Source organism: Podarcis erhardii, assembly GCF_964252035.2.
Source record: "Podarcis erhardii genome assembly, chromosome: 7".
Lineage (NCBI taxonomy): Eukaryota > Metazoa > Chordata > Lepidosauria > Squamata > Lacertidae > Podarcis > Podarcis erhardii.
This window is the reverse complement of record NC_138511.1, coordinates 38,793,174-38,813,251: the sequence shown is the minus strand read 5'-3', so window position 1 is coordinate 38,813,251 and position 20,078 is coordinate 38,793,174. Positions and strand designations below refer to the sequence as shown.

General features: G+C 44.0%; 2 protein-coding genes across 3 annotated transcripts in view; one reads left to right on the top strand and one right to left on the bottom strand.

Moving 5' to 3' along the window:
- Positions 1–20,078, bottom strand: part of SDR42E1 (short chain dehydrogenase/reductase family 42E, member 1) — a 312,532-nt gene that overhangs the window by 28,427 nt on the left and 264,027 nt on the right. The window lies entirely within an intron of this gene.
- Positions 1,510–19,098, top strand: HSD17B2 (hydroxysteroid 17-beta dehydrogenase 2). Of its 2 annotated transcripts, XM_081870281.1 has the most exons (5): positions 1,520–2,153; positions 5,206–5,418; positions 7,605–7,790; positions 14,848–14,985; positions 18,247–19,098. In XM_081870281.1, exons 1-5 carry the CDS (start codon positions 1,874–1,876, stop codon positions 18,603–18,605), a joined length of 1,176 nt encoding a protein of 391 aa, XP_081726407.1. In that variant the 5' UTR covers positions 1,520–1,873; the 3' UTR covers positions 18,606–19,098. The 2 variants fall into 2 exon arrangements, with proteins under 2 accessions (XP_081726408.1, XP_081726407.1); XM_081870282.1 differs by lacking the exon at positions 5,206–5,418 and having other exon boundaries at positions 1,510–2,153.

Sequence of the window (20,078 nt, the reverse complement as noted above, 5' to 3'; positions counted from 1 at the left end):
ACTAGACTAGGACCTGGGAGACCCAGGTTCAAATCTTCACTCAGCCATGAAACTCACTGGCTGACATTGGGCTGGTCACCGTTTCTTGGCCTTAACTAAGAAGAGATGTTGGGAGTGGGAGAGAACAGCGTATGCCACTTTGAGCTCCTTAATGGAAAAGGTGGGATACGAATCTAATAATTAAAATTTAAAGGCAGGGAGAAAGGGCAGGTTTAGCTTGCACACTAATTTTTGACTGCTACAGTGTAATATTCATATATCCTATATTAATGCAGGGATAGCCAACATGGTGCTCGCCAGATGTTTTGGGCTACAACTTGTATAAGCTCCAGCCGCCATGGTCCCAACATCTCCAGGTAGGACTGGGAAATAATCTTGTCTAAAACCTGAGAGCAGGTATGGGAAAATGTTGGCCCATCAGATGTTCCTGAACAAGAACTCCCATCACTCCTGATTGTTGGCCATGCTTACTACGGCTGATGGGAGTTATAGTTCAGCAGCACCTGGAATGTCAAAGTTTCCCCATTCCTTCCCCAGAGAGCCACTGCCAGTAAGTATAGCCTGGTATCAGGAACCTGAGGCCCCTTACCTCTTATATTACTACAATTCCCATCATCCCCTGACCATTGGCCAACAACAACTGGAAGACTGCAGGAACAACACTCTTGCTTTGAAGGATTTCAGTCCGTGCTAATTAAGCAGCATTGTAGCAGCTAAGAACCAGTTGGTAGAGGAGCAGACACTGTAGGTTAGATACAGTTATAGTTTTCCTCAGACCCATTGCAATTAATGGGCATGCCTAATATAGTTCCATTGATTTCAGTGGGACTACTCTGCATAGAATTCAGTAGGATACAGCTCTGCATTAAGGATAGTGGATAAATTCAGGGTTGTTGTTTTTTGTATTTTAATGGGAAACCATCTAATTCACATTTTTTGAACCAATATGCGAAATCTTTCTCCTTCAAAATTCACCCTTCACCAAATTCTGCAGTACAGTTCTCCAGCCAGCCAGTGTGTACCAGAAATGTACATAAGATTGCATACATTAAAGAAAAAAACAACTTATAGAAGTGCATTACGTTAGAGAAAATTCTTGCAAAAGTGTGGATAACATGCATTCAGAAATGTGCATGTTGGGGAGAAAGGCACACCAAACCAATGACATTTTTTTCATGAGGATTAAAAAAAAAAAAAATTCAAAATTGCTGCAAAAAATGTGGAGACAGATCCATCCTTTCTTGCATTTGTGAAATCCATCCTTTCTTGCATTTGTGAAATAAGCAGAGTTGAGAGGTGAGCATCAAAGGACAGCACAGAAACTCTCTAAACTAATGATGCACATCCATCCATCACTCCCCACCCCCACTTTTCCTCTTAAGAGTGACACCTGTAAGCCTGCAAATGATGTAAGAGCTGTCAAATGCCTTGGGTGTGCTGCTTCATGTTCACTCTTATCCTCCTGCCTCTGTCAATCATTACCCAAGCTGTGTGTCCCTTAGAAGGTGGAGTCTTCTTGGAATAAGATTACAAAGAAAAAAGAAAGGTGAGAGGAAATGTCATAGGGTTTTGCCCTATTTGGCAAGCAGCTCAGATAAGCCACCCCACGCTTATCTGTATGTATGTATGTATGTACATACATACATTCAGGAGACAGTTGCTCTTGCAACTTCCTTGCTTGAAGTCCCTAAAGATCTTTCGCAACCCCATCTGCAGCTGACCCCTCCTCCCTTCATCCTCTTCGCACAGAAGATACAGCCCCTTATAGCAATGCATGCATTCTGAAGACTGCTAGGGGGTCGTTTTCTTTTTGTCCTATTCTGCTGTGCCTGGATGTTGCAGTCCTGTCTGTCTTCTGCCTGCGACCGCTGCCATGCACCACTCTGAAGCTGACAGCTCCCTGTTGATCTACATGGGTGCAGTGGTGCTCTACGGAGGGACGATCCTTTACCGAGCCAAAAAGAACTGTGTGGAGAAGGCAACCCCCTTTTCCTGGGGTCTCCTTTTGCTCCTTGCTTCAGGAGTCCTGTGTTTCGCCACGCTGAGAAGTTACCTGGGCTTGAGTTTGTTCTCGCTGATGTGCTTCCTCTTCTGCATTTACACATCCGATCAAGCCCTGCTCCCTGTGGACCACAAAGCAGTACTCATCACAGGTAAGGAGAAGGAAGAACTTTGGCTTTCATTAGCTCTTGAGAGAATTTTTTACGTTACTCAGTCATCTCTGAATTAGCACAGTTCTGACTCTCTTTCATCCCCAAGGCTTGCACCCTTTTATTTATTAGCATCCATTTCTCTGCTCCATCCTTTTCCAGGCAGGGGGCCTTTCAGGTACAGAAATATCAGGCCGTTTGCTCCAACCAGGAGCCATATGAAATTTCTACCTTTTTAGCAGCACAGAACTGTGTATGTTCTCACTCCTTAAGTAAGCATTCATCAAGACAGCATGAGAATTACTGGAGGTCTGAACTGTGAATTGAGTTACGATGGTGGAGTTGGGGAATTTCTACTTGGGCTTTTTATTCAAAATGAGCTGGTGGTTCTGTAGCTAACAGAGAACCTAGGTTTACTTTTTGCAAATTTGGATAAAGCAAAGCCTTAGAGTGGGGAAAAGCACAATTTCATTTTTGACACAGATCTTTAAATGGTGCATCAGACTTGATGGATTGTGGCAAAACTGCTTCCAATGACAAAACGCTATGCACCCAGATGCAGAATACTTATTTGGCGTGTGGTGTCTTGTTAAGGAAAGGACATTGCTATTCATTGGTCCCAGTGAGGTGGGAGGGAGAGGAAAGAGAAGGAAAATCCATCAATGGTTTATAAAATAAATAAATAAGGGTCATTCACAAGGAACACCAGCAGACAGAACACAATGTTCACTTACGAGCTCTTGCATGCTTGTTTTCTGCATTATGCTGGAAGGTTGAGGCACACTGTGTTTCAGCAACACCTGGCTCATCTTTGAGTGTTAGATGCAGGGGAAAAAATCTCTCTCTTTCTTCATTTAAAAGGTTGGCACTGAGTCACTAACAACTGTAAAGCAGATTGTTGGAGAGGACCAGAGAGACGCTCCTCAGTCTAAGTGTACCAAATTAGGGAAACAAGTGATAGAATCACATCTGCAGTCTCTGTTCCCATCGTAATTGTCCCAGCCAAGATCTGTGCTGTGTTGAAGCAGATGCAATACAAGAAGGGACAAGCAGGGAGAATGAGAACAAGTGGTTTATTCAGAAGACATAGGCTTAAAAACTGATCTAAGCCACCCTCTAGATTACTCATGCTTTACAAGATGATATCTGCACATTTTTATTCATCTTACCCCCCCCCCCATCATTATTAAAGTGCCTCATTCATTTGTCATTTACATTGAGTTCCTGACCCCCACCCCGCCCCCAAAATAACTTCAGGCCCACATCCTCCCCCCACCAACACCACTTTGCGAATTTAAATTCTCCCACCTGAGCATAGAGGGTAGATTTAACCATTTTCTTCCCCTGTTGCAGCCTCCAGGAACATCTCTTTCTGAAGCTGGAGTTTGCATTTGGGAGGAAATCTCTCACTGAGACCAGCAGGGAATTCCCCCCTAAAGCTAATTCCAAGTTCAGTGGAAGGATTTTACTCAAGACTGCATCAGGGGGAGGGAATGACTTCCTGTCCCTCCCATGTCCCCTCCTTCGTTCCCTTTCTCTGGTGCTATTCCTCAGCTGCCTCCCACCGGTCTAGCATTGTGCAGGTCCAGCGCCGCTTGGCCCCTTCCACCGCCCTGACCTGACAACTACTCCTTCCCCCTTTTCCTCTGGGCAAGGGGCTGGAGCTGTGGCTCGTCACCCATGGAAGCCAGCCATCTACCCCTTCCCCCTGCCCATCTACATGAGTCAAGGGGAATAGCAGCACCAGAGGCCGAATGCAGGGAACCCCCCTCCACAAAAGGTGGGAGGATTTGGTGTCCTTGAAAGTGTATGTGCTCCCCACCCCACCCCTTTATTTTGACCAACCTGTCCCATATTTTGCCCAACCAAAGATGGCAATTCTAGTCTCCACTGTTCCTCATTCCAGGGCAACCAAATATTCGATAAGCACCTAGAACCCCTTAGAGGTTATGGCCTTTGCCTGGCTAATTCAAGAATGGGTTCCTCAGTTAGATTTTAACCCTTGCTGGATCCAGGAATCAGAAGAGACTAACCAGTTTCCTGACTGAGCATTCACTTAAGTGCAGAACAACAGTATTACTATAAGTCAGAACAATATGGGTGTTCACCAGCACACAACTCCCTGTACCGCAACATTCCCATAATTTTAGAGATATCAGCTCTCAGCTACGCCTTATTGTTCCTTTTCTGTATGCAAAGAATGACTCCCAGATACCATCTGAGCACAGTGTACCTTCTTTGGTGGCCAGAGCAATCTGAAAACAAGTCACACAGGGATGCATAAGCAATGGTGAAGAAATGCAGAAAGTGTTGTGTTAAAAAAATGCTAAGCAATAGTAATGTTAGCACAGCATAGCCCTGAATGGGAAAAAGTCTGTATTTGAAGTGTAATGATGCCCTCAAGCAGGACATGAGTGTAAGAGCACTCTGCCCATCTGTGATCTCCTCATAGTGGAGGTAGAACGTAGCCATTGTGGCTATGAGTTTTTGATAGCCTTATCCTCCCTGAGTTTGTCTAATAGCCTTCTGGTGACATCCCAGTTGGCAGCTTTCACTGCCTCCTGCAGGAGTGAGTTCCATTGTTTAATCATGCACTGCATGAAGGTACTTTCTTTTCTGTGTCTTGAATGGATGAAGGATGGAGAAATGAGTGTGAAGTTGTGTGTGTAGAAACCATTGGCTTTTGCATGGCTGGAATGCAGTCTTATTTTCCCCCTAGCCCCACCTACCTTTGGCATGCATCTCCTAGGGCATTCCCCATGACAGAAAGCAGGTCTTGGCATGAAAAAGGTTTCTTATACCTCCACTGCGCTCGCTTGCTTGCTCTCTTACTCACTCTCACGCACAAATACAGCCTCGTTGTCTGCTGTGTTGGAAACATAAATGAGTGCTGTACTATTGCCAGCTAAAATATTTAGCTTGTGGCTTAGTTTGCAGTTTTGTTCCTTTATTGATTGTGTTTATTTTAATAATTGCATCCTGCTTTGAGAATTGTGATGGTTATAAGTCAAGGCCATGAGTAGCATAAATAAATAGAAGAAGTAATCTTTTACAGGAAGCGATAGTGGCATTGGACATGCATTGGCGAAGTACCTTGACAGTTTAGGATTCACCGTGTTTGCCACTGTTCTGAATGAGAGAGGGCCTGGTGCAGAAAAACTGAGGCAGTCCTGCTCGGATAGACTTTTTGTTCTGCAACTAGACATCACCAATTCGGTGCAGATTAAAGAAGCGTACCTTGAAGTAAGAAGGAAGTTGCAAGGTGCAGGTATGTTCTGTGAAGGGAGTGTACACAGTCCTCGTGGGTGTTGCTTGTGATCTGAAATGACGGTTTGCAAAGTTTCAAATGTTGTCTTGGTTGATCTAGGCCTCAGGATTCCAACACTCCTATTTCAGTATCGAAATCTGACATGCCACTTGGTGCAGAAATTAGATGCTGCTTGCATTTGGAATACATGAACATACAATGAAGCTGAATGTTGGAAGATTGATGGCAGATAAAAGAAAGTACTTTTTCAGCACAGGAGGCAGTGAGGGCCACCAACCTAGATGGCTTTAAAAGAGAATTCAACAAATTCATGGGAAAGAGCGCTCTTGATGGCTATCAGTGATGGCTATTTTCTGCAATGGTTCTGAATACCAATTGCTAGAAACGGCAGGAGGGGAGAGGGCTGCTCTTGTGCTCAGATCCTGCTTTCTCCTTTCCCAGAGGCATCTGGTTGGCCACTGTGAGAAACGGATGCTGGACTATGTAGGCCATTGACTTGGTCCAGTAGGCTCTTATTATTATCTGAAAGCTGAGCCAACATAATTCACAATATGTAACCAAAGCACAGCCAGCCTTTGAAATTTACCTTTCTTCTGCACTTTGCAGTATACTGTATTTCTGCAGCCATGTAATGCACACACAAAAAAAGCATGTGCTGGGCTAAAGTGTCCATAAAAATACATAGATTCATGAAAATTACACACACAAATGCATTGCGTATTATATAAAATACATAAAAGCCCCTTGCACAGACTTTAAAATACAAGCATCCATTATTAGAATGCACCATGAAACAGTCCCACTAAAACATAAAAAGTGTCCTCAATTAAAATTAACAAAAAAAGAATCCTATAAAAGCAACACAGTAATTAGTAATACAGTGGTACCTCGGGTTACATACGCTTTAGGTTACAGACTCCGCTAACCCAGAAATAGTACATCGGGTTAAGAACTTTGCTTCAGGATGAGAACAGAAATTGTGCGGCGGCAGCGGGAGGCCCCATTAGCTAAAGCGGTACCTCAGGTTAAGAACAGTTTCAGGTTAAGAACGGACCTCCAGAATGAATTAAGCTCTTAACCCGAGGTACCACTGTACTTTAATAATGGATGCTTGTATTTTAAAGTCTGTGCAAGGGGTTGTTATACGTTGTAAACCTCACAGAAGTCTATTTCAGCATAAACCATGCAAAAACCTATTTTAGCATTGAGCAGCATAGAAATTAAATAATGATACCAGCTCCCTGTTGCTTCCTCTCGTCTGCAGTCAGATGTTGTCAAATCAACTATCAAATGGATTGCTATATGTCAAGATGTTCTCAGATACTGACACTTCAACAGTATCAAAGGCTGCTGTTAATTAGCACATATATCTGCTGCATATTTGGAGACAATTCAGCATGAGGGATGGATTTGATCAGTCCATTTTGGTTTCTCTGAGGGGTTTTTTTTAAGTCTTCATGGGAATTTACAAGCATTTTAGTGCAAATTGTCCACTATATACACATCCTGGTATGCAATTCTGCCTGATATACACATTTTTGCAAAGCCATATCCCTGTATTCAGTGCTGTTTTTCTAGAAAAAAGAGGTGCCAGAGCTCACCATGAACTTTTCCCTTGTTCTCTTAGAATGGCAATGGCACCCACCTAAGAGTTGCCAGAGCTGAGCTCCAGCTGAACAAAGTATCCCTGGATTCTTGTATGGTATTCTCATTAATTTTTGTGTTTTATGGAGACTTTCCACTAATGTATTTTATAGACATTAGTTGCTTGGCACTTTCCAAACCAACATGCAAATGGTACCACAGCCATCTTTTGAAATTTGCATTTTTCCGTTTTTCAATGTAGGTCTCCAGCCATGTAAGCCAACTAATGTATATAATAATGCATACAGTAGGGTACAATAGGCATAAAAGTCATGTATTAGTTAAACCTCCTTGCAAAAAAAATGCATTGCATTACTGGAAATTGTGTTGCAAAAACATGTATATATTAGGCAGAAATGTGTGCAAAAATTTGTATATTATGAGAAATTTGAATTAAAATCCTGATGAATTCTCATGATGACTTTTTTTTTTTTAGAAAAATCTCGAACAAAGGTGCTGAACCGAAGAATGGAAAAAATGAGAAAGTGAGAGCAGCTGAAATTGTCAGATTTGTATAGCCTTGTTTCCTTCTTCCTTGCCAGATCTCTGGGGTGTCATCAACAATGCTGGGGTCCTGGGTCTCCCGGGAGATGGCGAACTGCTCCCTATGCAATCTTACAAGCAGTGCATGGATGTCAATTTCTTCGGTCCCGTTGAACTCTCAAAAGCTTTCTTGCCATTGCTCCGCAAGTCCAAAGGAAGGCTTATTAACATTTCAAGCATGGCAGGTGAGTCAAACAAAATATGTTCATGCCATTCATATATTTACAGGCTTGCTATTCTAGGCTGGCTGTTCTCTGCTCACCATCCTGCTGTCTTTATTCCTGTCGCAGATGCCCAGTGTGGGAGGATTCCCAGTTGAAAACTCCACTCCTGCAAAAACAGTAACAACAATGTGCAAGTCAATATTGAATGGTTGGAAGTTAGGACAGAGCACACTAGGGCAGGCTTCCATATAACTGTCTAGTCTGGAAGTGGTGGTTGCTGGGATGGAGACCACAGCCTTCATGGTTAGACTCAAACACAGGGCTCAACTTCCTTTACCCCCACCAAGAGGAGAAAGATGGCTTCCCCGCTTCCCATAGAAAAACAACTGAGAAATCTGAGGTTTTAGCATAGCTGTGATCGGACAACATAATGTTCTACCACACAAAGGTAGCAGCAAAGGCCAATTCATCTAACTTACATCTTCTTTCATATGACTAGTGTGATGATGATGATTAATATTAATAGTGTGATTGTTTTACTGCTCACAGATTTTGGCACTCCCTCCTGAGAGAAGCTCGACTGACTCTCTTCTTGTTCCAGCTAATTTTTTTTTGTTCCAACAGGCTTTGGGGAACTGACTGCCTATCACGAAAGGGCTGGTGCCAGGCTATTTTTATTGGAATTATTTGTGTGATTTTAATAGAGTTTGTATATGTACAGTGGTACCTCAAGTTACATATGCTTCAGGTTACATACGCTTCAGGTTAAAGACTCCGCTAACCCAGAAATAGTGCTTCAGGTTAAGAACTTTGCTTCAGGATGAGAACAGAAATCATGTTCCGGCGGCACGGTGGCAGCAGGAGGCCCCATTAGCTAAAGTGGTCTTCAGGTTAAGAACAGTTTCAGGTTAAGAATGGATCCGGAACGAATTAAGTACTTAACCTGAGGTACCACTGTATATAGTTTTAGGTCTAACAACATTTTTTTAAAAAATGATAGTTTTTTCTATGTTTTTGGCAGTTCCTATTTTTATATGTAAGCCTCTCACCTTCTGTTGGATGCCATAGTTCCTGCATCTCCTGTGGTGCCCCATAAGCTCTGCACCCGGTACAATAGCACCATTCGCGCTCCCCTAGATCTACCTTTGCACAGGTCAGAGCTTCTGTACCCCTGGTGCATACTGTTAAAGACATTAATTGTCCTTAGCTTTAATTTTTTGACAGTTCCAATAAAGACAATGTAGCAATTTTTCCAGACATATTACTTAAAAGTGGACCCTATTTCAGAGCCATAAGAAGATAACATTATGAGATGTGTTCCTACAGAATAGGGAACAGCGCATTATGCATCTTTTAGAAATCTCACTTCTCTTTGGGGGCCTGTGAAACATTTGAAATAATGGAAACATGACTTGCTCGAGGCACTGTTGTCCGCGAGCCAAGGAAATTTGTGTTGGAATCTCTTCAGACTACAAGGTTTCCTTCCTGACAGTCGGGATTGATGAAGACAAGGTAAAGCGAGGCAATTGGTAACTTGTTAAAAATGTTCCTTCGCCTCCTGTCTGTTGCTTTAGGCTCCATCTCCAGCAATGGCAGGAGTCCAATTGCCGAGCCAAATGGCGTATGTATTCATCAATTTCAGCAGGTGAAAAAATCCGGTTTGTCAAAAGTGTCAGCATCACTTTCAGTTTTGCAAAATGAGAAAACAGCCAACTGAAGAGCATTTGGAACAACAAGCTGATAAATATGTAACCAAAATATCCACAAACTCACTGACTAACTTCCTGTTGTATGTGTGTACTTGTAGAGATCATGAAAAATGTAGTTGGGTTTGCATTATAATGGGAACCTGCCTCATTTTCCCAGAAGATGTATTTGCGTGTTGAGGTCCCCCAAAACCCCTTCCCCAATAACTCACACATCACACGTAATTTTTGTTTAAGGTTTTTGGCATAATTTTGGCCACAACTTTATTTGCATACAAATTGAGAGTGGTTGCTTAGGCATTGGTTATGACTATCTGTCACCCCCCGCCATGGGGGACAGCACTGACTCCCTAGTCAGTCCCGGAGGAACACGGGACAGAGTCAGCTGGAGCTGCGTCACAGGCCCTCAGCTACTCCGCGCATGCTCCTTGAAGCTTACGCGGCCCGCACCCTGCCGTCAGGGTTTGGACAAAGGGGATGGTAAGCTTCAGAATTCCTTTAACGGAATACCCGTCAGCAGCAGCATTGGAGGGGCAGGCACAGCCAATCCATACCCCTCCACCAACCAATTTTAACCAATGCCTAACCGCCATTCGAGCCCTTACGCTCGCCGCCAACCACTCACAAATTAAGCCACACCCTCAGCCTGGACACCATCGCATCCAACCAAACATCATTCCCAACTGGCGAGAGATGAACCCCGTCATCCCTATAAAATTCAACCGCCCGGAATGAAATAAGAGGGTGAGGGATCACGCACCCGCCCAAATCGACCACCAGCTTACTCGCAGTGGAGTTAATCCGCTTCCTCACTCGTTCGGTGGCAGCTGGGCAAGGGCTACCCCTCCAAGTGCGTCGTTGAAGCAGCTGTGACCAAATTAACCTACCGGTCGGCACCAGTGCCGCCAGTTCCCTCAGGTCCTGTAAAATGGCCGCACGCAGCTCATAGCAGGAAGAGGAAGCCATATCATTCTCCTCAAGCTGCACCACAATCGCCGAAGGAGGGCCAAAACGGTGGTAGTTTGTCTAGGCATTGGTTCCCGACTAGCTGCACCTGACCTCAGCAGGGCAGCACTGACGACTGGGCCCCACCATATCATCAGTACAAGCAAACATTGTGGGGGAGCAATGAATTCCAAAGCTACCGCATCTAGCGGTTGGAGGGGACAGGTGCTCCAACCCCCCCTCCAGATCACCTTGAACCAATGCCTTTAATTATTTTGAGTCCAGGGAGAGCTGCCATCAACTCGAACCAAGCCCTCTTGCATGCAGGAATGCAAACTTATGCTGGAGAAAGATGGCAAATCATTCTTGTCCAGCTGTACCACCAGCACTGCGGGAGGACCAGCACAGGTCACACTCGACCGCCAAAGGAAGGATCTCCTCCCAAAGCATTCCCCATCTGGACATCCAGTATATGTTCACATGGGCAGGAAGACTGAGATGGCGCCCAGTCCAGACTCGTCAGCGCGCTTGCCAGCCCAGCGTACAATGCTGTGGCCCAAATGTGCACAGCTGTTCCTATGAAAAAAGGAAATAACAGACAAGCATCAGCACAGACATCATTGTGACGCTTCCTGATATAACCCTTCTCAGCATCAGACATTCAATGATTTCACAATCCTGTCTACTGACAGGCCCCCAGTGTGCAGCCTTTGCAGCAGCCCTATTTGGAAGGAATGAGGCGTGTTCAGCGGTAGGCAAGCCGCAGGCCGTAATAACTGGTGCACGACGTAAGCACATTGATGCCTGGCTAACAGGAACCCATTTTTACGCACTAGGAGCGGGCCAGCCCCCAGGGGAATGAAAAGCCAAATTTCTGGTATCCATAACTGGGCAAGGGCCCTCCTTACCTGTGACGGGAAGCCAGATTGTGGCACTCCTGCCCACTAAGTCTGTTTTAGAGTTCCCGACTCTAATGACAAGCTCCAAAGCAGATAAGGAAAAGTCCTGAAGCAATAAGCCTCCAGACTCTCAGCCCCGTGCTAGCTCCAACAACCATTTCCCCAACCCTCAGTGCACCAAAATGCAATGGAATACTGAAAGGAGTCTCGCCTTGATCTTTTACCAGCAGATAAGTTTTAACTTGTTGGAGATACTGCATTGGTAAAATTGACCGACTTCCTGCCCAGTGTCCTATGAGGTTGGAGCCTATTCCAACCTTCCAAGGCCCTGCACACAACAAACTTTATACAAGGGTCTCTGAAAAATAAAGCTTCAGTATAACAGACATTGCAGCGGACTGAATTCTTATAGTTCTAACAGCACGCCCAATCTGCAGCAGGTGGACCAAATACTGCAGGATCTGCTCAGAGGATGGGGGCCAGTTCATCTGAATGGCCAAGGGCTGCCAGCTTAAGGCTAAGAAATCCATCCAGGCCTTCCCATAAGAGCTAAAAGCAGAAGGGGAAATGGAAGCTGCTGCTCTCTGTAATTACTAATTGTTGCCAAAATGCCACAGGTGGTCTGGAAAAGTCTGGCAGTAGCTGAGTGTCTGGAGCCCAGGATCTGAACCGCTCCATCTGAAAATGGGATAGAGTGACAGTGACATCATTAGAGGATCCCGTAATCAGGAGCAGAAAGCACAATATTAAACCTTAAGCGGCGCAGCTCGAAAGCGTGAGCGGAGGGGCGGAGACTCAGCTAGAGCGTGAGGACCGTTTTGCCAAGACGCTCACCACTACCTGGTTATCAGACCAAAAGCAGATCCGATGTTCACTGAACTCCTCGGGCCACATGTGAACTGCTACTACAATGGGGAAAACTCAAGAAAAGTTAGGTCACATGATTGCCTCACCACACGGGCTTGAGGCCATGGCTTTGCACACCAGCAGCTCCTAAAATAAAATAAAATAAATAAATAAATAAATAAATAAATTAAAATAAAATAAAATAAATAAATAAAAAACCCAAAGGGCAAAGATCCAGCAGCATCAGCATGAACCTGAAAATCCCTGTGCAAGTTCCAGGTATCCTGCCATGGCCAACTACTATTGCATACATTTAGGAATTGCAACCATTGCATGAGATCCCATTGCATGAGAAAGGCAAGGGGACCTCGACATTTAGGAATTGCAACCATTGCATGAGAAAGTTAAGGGGACCTCAGGCCGCAGGCAGCCTGGCCTAGTGGAAAGGGAAGGGGCGGCCTGGGGCAACCACTCTGCATGCAAGATTAATTAAGTGACCCAGCAAGATCGGATCTGATGAAGAATCACTTGCTACAGAGGAAGTATTACAAAATAACTTCCTTCAAGGCAGACAGCTTCTCCATACGCAAGTGGCATGTTTTAGCAACGATATCCATCTGGATCCCAAATAAAATGGGAATATGGCAAAAGGTATTGAGGTATCGCATGCCAGCTTCCAGCCCCCTCTTGGGCAGGGGGCATCTTGTGCTGCCATCATAATACGTAAATTTACAGGGCCGACGCTGGCCAGAACCCCTAAAGAAGTTCCGACAAAGCTGCCGCCAAGCCAGCTTCCTTTTCCGACACACACACTCTGTGTAATGCAAAAAACACACTCCGTGCAGCACACACACACTCCATGCAATGCAACTACACTCCATGCAACACAACTACACACTCCGTGCAATGCAAAAATGCACTTCAAGCAATGCAACTACGCTCCATGCAATGCAACTACAAACTCCGTTCAATGCAACTACACACTCCGTGCAATGCAAAAACGCACTCAGTGCAATGCAAAAACACACTTCAAGCAATGGAACTACCCTCCATGCAATGCAACTACACACTCCGTGCAATGCACACACACTCCATGCAATGCAACTACACACTCCGTGCAATGCAATAACATGCTCCGCGCAATGCAACTACACACTCCGTGCAATGCAAAAACGCACTCCGTGCAATGCAAAAACACACTTCAAGCAATGGAACTACCCTCCATGCAATGCAACTACACACTCTGTGCAATGCAACTACACCCTCCGTGCAATGCACACACACTCCATGCAATGCAACTACACACTCCGTTCAATGCAACTACACACTCCGTGCAATGCAACTACACACTCCATTTCTCATAATACACATACGTTTGTATGCAATTTTGCAAAATGTACACATTTTTGTGATTTCCCATAACATAATGCATCTCAGTGGCGTAGCGTGAGGGGTGCAGGGGGGGGGGGCGGCCGCACCGGGCACAACATCTGGGGTTAGGGCAAATCCACGGGTTAGGGGGCGCAAATCCACGGGTTAGGGGGCGCAAATTACTTGCCTTGCCCCGGGTGCTGACAACCCACGCTACGCCACTGATGCATCTTAATCTTATTTTCATTAATATGAGCATCTGCAGAAGTGTGACAGATTGCCTGTTCTGGTCTAGGAATTAGTGTTAAGACTTTCTCCCAGTTAAACCAGAATTTGGGTGGAGTGTGATGCAGAACAGAGTGAACACTAGAACAATAAATTGAAGGGAATATAGTAAACCCTTCCCTAGGGAAAATCTTAATGCAATGGTTTCGTGTCAACTATGTATTGCTGGGGACACATGGATTGGATTGGCAGTGACCATGCATCTCCCCATACCATAGATTGGGTCATAGCCATTGTGCAACACCAATTCCATCTGTGTCAATTGCAACAACAGTCACTGTTGCAGGAGAAACAGGGCTTTACTTTACCCTTCTGTGCATTTTTGTCACTGCCCTTTTGTTCCATTATACGCAGTCCCTGCTCACCGGAGTACATAGCAATGAGGTTTAACGAAGTCAATCTGACCTCAGTATTGGAATTACCGTAGCTAAGCAAGTTAAAGGGAAATAACTTGGATTTAGCACCTATCTCCTGAGAACAAAAACCGAGATAGGCTGCTAATAAAGCAGAAACACTTATCGTTCCATCTATCTTGCTTCTTTGGAAAATTTTCAGTCAGGTAATTAGAGAAGAGTTATTGCCTTCCTGCTGGTGTGCATTCAAACAAGTACATTCAGAGCTTCAACAAACAAAGGTACAGCTTTCTGAATTAAAATTTGGAGACATTCTCCATTCCAAAAAAATAACTGCTGGAGCTGACCAAAGGCTTATCAAGTTCACCATCCTCTTTTCACACCTCCCAAACCAAGAGACAAAGTGAAGACTATCTAGCCTTTACAACCCCTGAATTTTGCCCTGCAGCTCTCCAACCAAAGGATGTGTATTTAAAAATGTGTAGCAACATATTATTTTAGTGTGAAATTGCTTGTAAATAATGCATATCTTGGGCAAAAATTGGGTACAGAAATGTGTATATTAGGAGCAATGTACATGAAAATGAAAATGAATTTCCATGCAGGCTATAACTAACGTTGAGCTATGCGATAATCCTTCAGTCTCAGGAGACTGTTTTTATTGCTCCCATAGGAGGTATCCCCATGCCAGGCTTTGCTGCCTACGGTGCATCCAAAGCAGCCCTATCCATGTTTTCTGGAGTCATGAGGCAAGAGCTCTCCAAATGGGGCATTAAAGTATCTGTGCTTCATCCATCAGCCTTCAAGACATGTAAGTTGCTGGTACTTCACCTGGTTATCTAGCTCACAATGGGGGTGGGGGGACCTCCTTGGAGTCAGCTGAAACCATGAATGGCACAGAAACACCAGTGTCACCCACAGGAATGTGCAACCCAGTACTTCGCTATTTAGGGTCCCAGGTGGAATCGTAGTGATAGGTTGCATAGGGCAACACTTCTAGGAGTTCATCAATCATCCTCAAAAGGGGCAGACTTTTATTTCCCCTTCCACAGAGGTGGCTGGCCTCAAAGGGTTGTCTTCTTGTATAAATGCCAGTTTCCTAGAGGTCAAGGGAAGACACCCCAAAACAACTTGGGCTTATTAGATTCTAACCAGGCAGCTACCGTATTTTTCGCTCCATAACACACACCTAGTTTTTAGAGGGGGAATGCAAGGGGGAAAAAAATATTTAAAGGGAGCGCTGAGCAGTATGCATCCCACGCTCTGGTCAGCTGTCCCATTCACGAACCGCAAGGAGCGTGTGTGCGGTGCTTGCAGGCTTTTCCCCAAGGAGGGAGAAGGGCAGCCCGTCACTGATGGGCTGCCTTTCTCCCTCGTGGGAAAGCCCCCAAGAGCCGCACACACGCTCCTTGCAGCTCTTTAAAAGGAGAGCTGACCAGAGCCTGGGATGCATACATGAAGGGCCCCGTGCCCTGTGGAGGCTTCGCGCAGCTAAGCCAGAAGCTAGAACAACTAGAGGGAGCGCTAGAGATTTCACCCCTCCCATATCCAAGAATCTGCTGATGAGTCTGGTGATTTTCCAGAGAGGAGGGGTGGTGTTCTGCTCTCTACTTATTCCGCTCCAGCCTAACATCAGTCAGTCAGTCAGTGTGTTGGAGAGAGAGAGACTGAGTGTTAGAGACTGTGTGTATAGATAAGGTTGCTGCTAAGAGCAGCTGCGGACACTCAGTGCAGTTCAGTTTTTTAGTTTAGACCTCATTTAGCTCTGTATATAGTTGTATATTATAGTTGTAGATAGAATAAAGAAGATATTCTACAGAGCTGCTCTCCGAGTCGTTTATGCTCTGCTATACTCTGCTATACTCTGCTGTGCGATGACTGTCTTCTTGTGGGAGTGAATCCGGTGCTCACAACACTAAGCTGTGAGTCCACAGCACTTTGACCTGTTCCTGTGCAGAAGGTGGTCTCTGGAAGTGCTACCCAGCTCGCCTAGCCCAGTCGGGGTTGAAGTGGATGAGTCCAGTTAGTGGCACTGGCTCAACTCCATGCTTCACGCAGCTCTTTAAAAGGAGACCTGACCAGAGCCTGGGATGTATACATGAAGGGCCCTGTGCCCTGCGGAGGCTAGAACAGCTAGAGGGAGCGCTCCCTCTAGCTGTTCTGGCTTCTGGGATAGCCGTGCAGTCTGCATTCGCTCCATAAGATGCACACACATTTCCCCTTACTTTTTAGGAGGGAAAAAGTGCGTCTTATAGAGCAAAAAATACAGTAATTTGTTTGAAAAGGTTTATTGCCAAGGTATGATGTCTTTGAATAGCCTGTGAACTAAAATGTGCAAAAGGAAATGTGGTTAGCCGGATGATCTATCATGGTTGCGTCCTGCCTGAAATAGATCTTTTCATTCCACATTATGTTTTCGAAGCATTTGTCTTGAGGTGGCAAACTGGAACCTGTGTGCATGACTCGGAGGATAATTAAACCAGCACACATCAAGTCCAAGCATGCCACCACTTTCCCAGACAAAATTTTTATAATAGCATTTATAAATAAGTGAACTAGTCTTCAACTATCCAGGGAACTCCTGAGACCACACACACACACACACACACACACACACAGAGAGAGAGAGAGAGAGAGAGAATAATATGGATTGAAAAGATGTTCATTCATTTCTGAAGCACAGTCCCCATGGATTTATGTGTCATTGTGGCCTTTTTCAGTTGGTTCCTTTTTTCCTTGGTGGCTCTTGTGAATGGCTGAATATCTGTCCATATCACAAATAAGTCTTGCCCTGTATCAGCTGACTTTCCTAATCTCAAGGGGGAGATTGGACAGTATCTGTTTCGCTCAGAGATTAGAACTAGAATAGGGAAAGTGGTGGAATTCACTCTAGGCAGACAGAGCATCAAACTGGCCCATAGCACACTTGTCTTCTCTCTTTGCAAAGCAGCAGCAGCAGCAGTTGTAGTAGTAGTAGTGTACTGCCCTTTATCCACAGATGGGGTGGTTCACAACATACAAGTACAATATATAGAAATCATTATATAGATATACTCATTTATACATAATAAAAATAAGGACAAAAGAAAACCAATACTCCTTCCCCTCCCACAACACATTTAAAAGGGCATTCCACAAAGAACCTTAATCGCAGTGACTTTCTGCAGATTTCACCAATACTGGTGTTTGTGTTTCTTAAGAATTTTTAGAATAGGACATTTGTTCCTATATGATTTAGTCAGCTACTCTCATCATCTTCACTGTCTGCTAACTTGGCACTGCTGAAATGTGTATTTGCTTCAGTTTGGGCCTCATTGATTTACTGTTGAGGCAATTAGCTTAGCCATTAACCACCATTAACATCCATTGTTTTATCGTTAACATTTCTCTCACCTTTCTGTCCACCATGACTTTGCCAAACACACACAAATAGGGCTGTCATTGTCCTACATCTTAATGTGGAATTTATTACTGTAACCAAAAAATGAGCTTTATTTGTATTTTGTGTGCATCAAAATGTGAGATGTATGCATATATTTTTTATAAGAACATTGATCATTATGACATTATAATAAATGGTCATTTTTCCTACCATCCAGTTTATGCTTATGAATACATGCAAAAATATAATATGCATTCAAAAATGACAAAAGGGTGGTAACTCCATTTTTTATGTGTGTGTCCGTCACCTCCTCATTGTCACTTGAACAGACAATAACCCTGAGGCAAGATATATACTTCAGTGGGCAACTGCCAGCTCATTGAGTTGTCATCATAAAAAAATGTAAGCAATATTATTTTCAAAAGGCTAAAGGACCAGCTTGGGAATGATTAAAAATAGCAAAATGAGAACTGAAGCAAAATGGCATGGGCACTGAGTCCATGGAACAAACTGGTACCAGGATTCGGATTACATCCCTAATCTAGCATGCATATGTTCCAATCTGTCACCTGGGGTAGTTCCTTTAGGAACCCCATATTCCTCTTTTTCTAGTTATTTTATTTTCATCAGAACACCTGATGTCCTATTATGAAGCCTAGATGTTCAGCAGCGTTTTGTTCTGTCTTCCAGGTATCCAGGGAACTCCGGAGATCTGGAATAAGGAAGAACGCACCCTTCTTGAGAATCTCATGCCTGATGTGAAGCAAGATTATGGCGAAGAATACATCCTCAAGCTGAAGATGGCTCTCAATGCCATGCAATTTCTTTCCATGTCAGATCTCTCTCCCGTGCTTTGTGATGTTTTACACGCATTATTGGCAGAGCGCCCATGTGGTTTATACACTCCAGGCAAGAATGCTTACAAATACCTTCTCATCTTCTGCTATTCTCCTCTCTGGTTTTATGACTTTTGCATAAGGAAAATGTTCAGCACCTCAGACATGCCCAGCGCTCTCAGAGCAGCAGAGAAAGCAAACAAGAACTTGTAGGCAGATACTGCCTGACTTAGTCATTTGTGTGTCAGACTATTTAGCTGCCTTGTGAATGTTGGGAATCTTGCATTTCATGTGTTAAAAACACATTGGATGGATAAAAGAGGGGAATGTTTAGATTTAAGGCAGAAACGCTCTCTATTCTGTACATTGCACCTCTTATCTACTATTTTTGATACCTTTTTCTCTTGAGTTAGGCTGAACTGAAACTCCTTTTTAAAAACATTTTATTAATTTTCCAAATATAACAAAAATAAAATTAAGAAACAATACAAAATAAAAACAAAATAAATTGACTTCCCCCTAGTCCCTTCCTTGGTTCCATTGTTAATCAACATACCGCATGTCCATTGTAAAATTTGAGAACCATTTAAATTACTTATTATCCATTCATACAAAATTACAAGTAATTCTAAAACCCTGCTAATGTATTAACCTGTGTACAATGCTTCTGTATATATGCAATAAACATCTTCCATTCTTCCTTAAATTTGTTGTCGTCTCTTCCTCTTAGCTTCATTGTCAATTTTGCCATTTCAGCATGTTCCATTAATTTAACTTGCCAATCTTCTTTAGTTGGGACACCTTCTTCTTTCCAATATTGTGCTAATAATGTCCTTGCAGCTGTAGTTGCATACATAAATAAGTTCTTTTGTGATTTTGGTAAGTCCACTCCTGTAGGTAAGCTTCTGGTTCTTTAACAAAGGTTATTTTAAACATCTTCTTCAATTCATTATCAATCATTTTCCAATATTTCTTTATGATTTTGCAATCCCACCACAAATGGAAAAATGTCCCTTCTATTGTTTTACATTTCCAGCACTTGCTTTCCTTAGTTTTGTACATTTTTGCTATTTATTTTAATTTTTATGCTTTTGCTAATTTAACTGGCATTAGATACCACCTAGGGACGTGGGTGGTGCTGTGGGTTAAACCACAGAGCCTAGGACGTGCTGATCAGAAGGTCGGGGGTTCGAATCCCCCCAACCGTTGCTCAGTCCCTGCTCCTGCCAACCTAGCAGTTCGAAAGCACGTCAAAGTGCAAGTAGATAAATAGGTACCACTCCGGAGGGAAGGTAAACGGCGTTTCCATGCGCTGCTCTGGTTCGCCAGAAGCGGCTTAGTCAAGCTGACCACATGACCCGGAAGCTGTACGCCGGCTCCCTCGGCCAATACAGTGGTGCCCCGCAAGACGAACGCCTCGCAAGACGGAAAACTCGCTAGACGAAAGAGTTTTCCGTTTTCGAGCTGCTTCGCAAGACGAATTTCCCTATGGGCTTGCTTCGCAAGACGAAAACGTCTTGCGACTTTGTTTCCTTTGTCTTAAAACCGTTAAAACCAAGGGTGCTTTGCTTGAAGAGCTGCAGTTGCGACTTGACTTCGAGGAGCAACTGTTAGCACGCGGTTTGGAAGCCTTTTTTCAGACTTTGCTGATTTTTGAAGCTTTTCCAAAACTTCTTTTGCATCCAT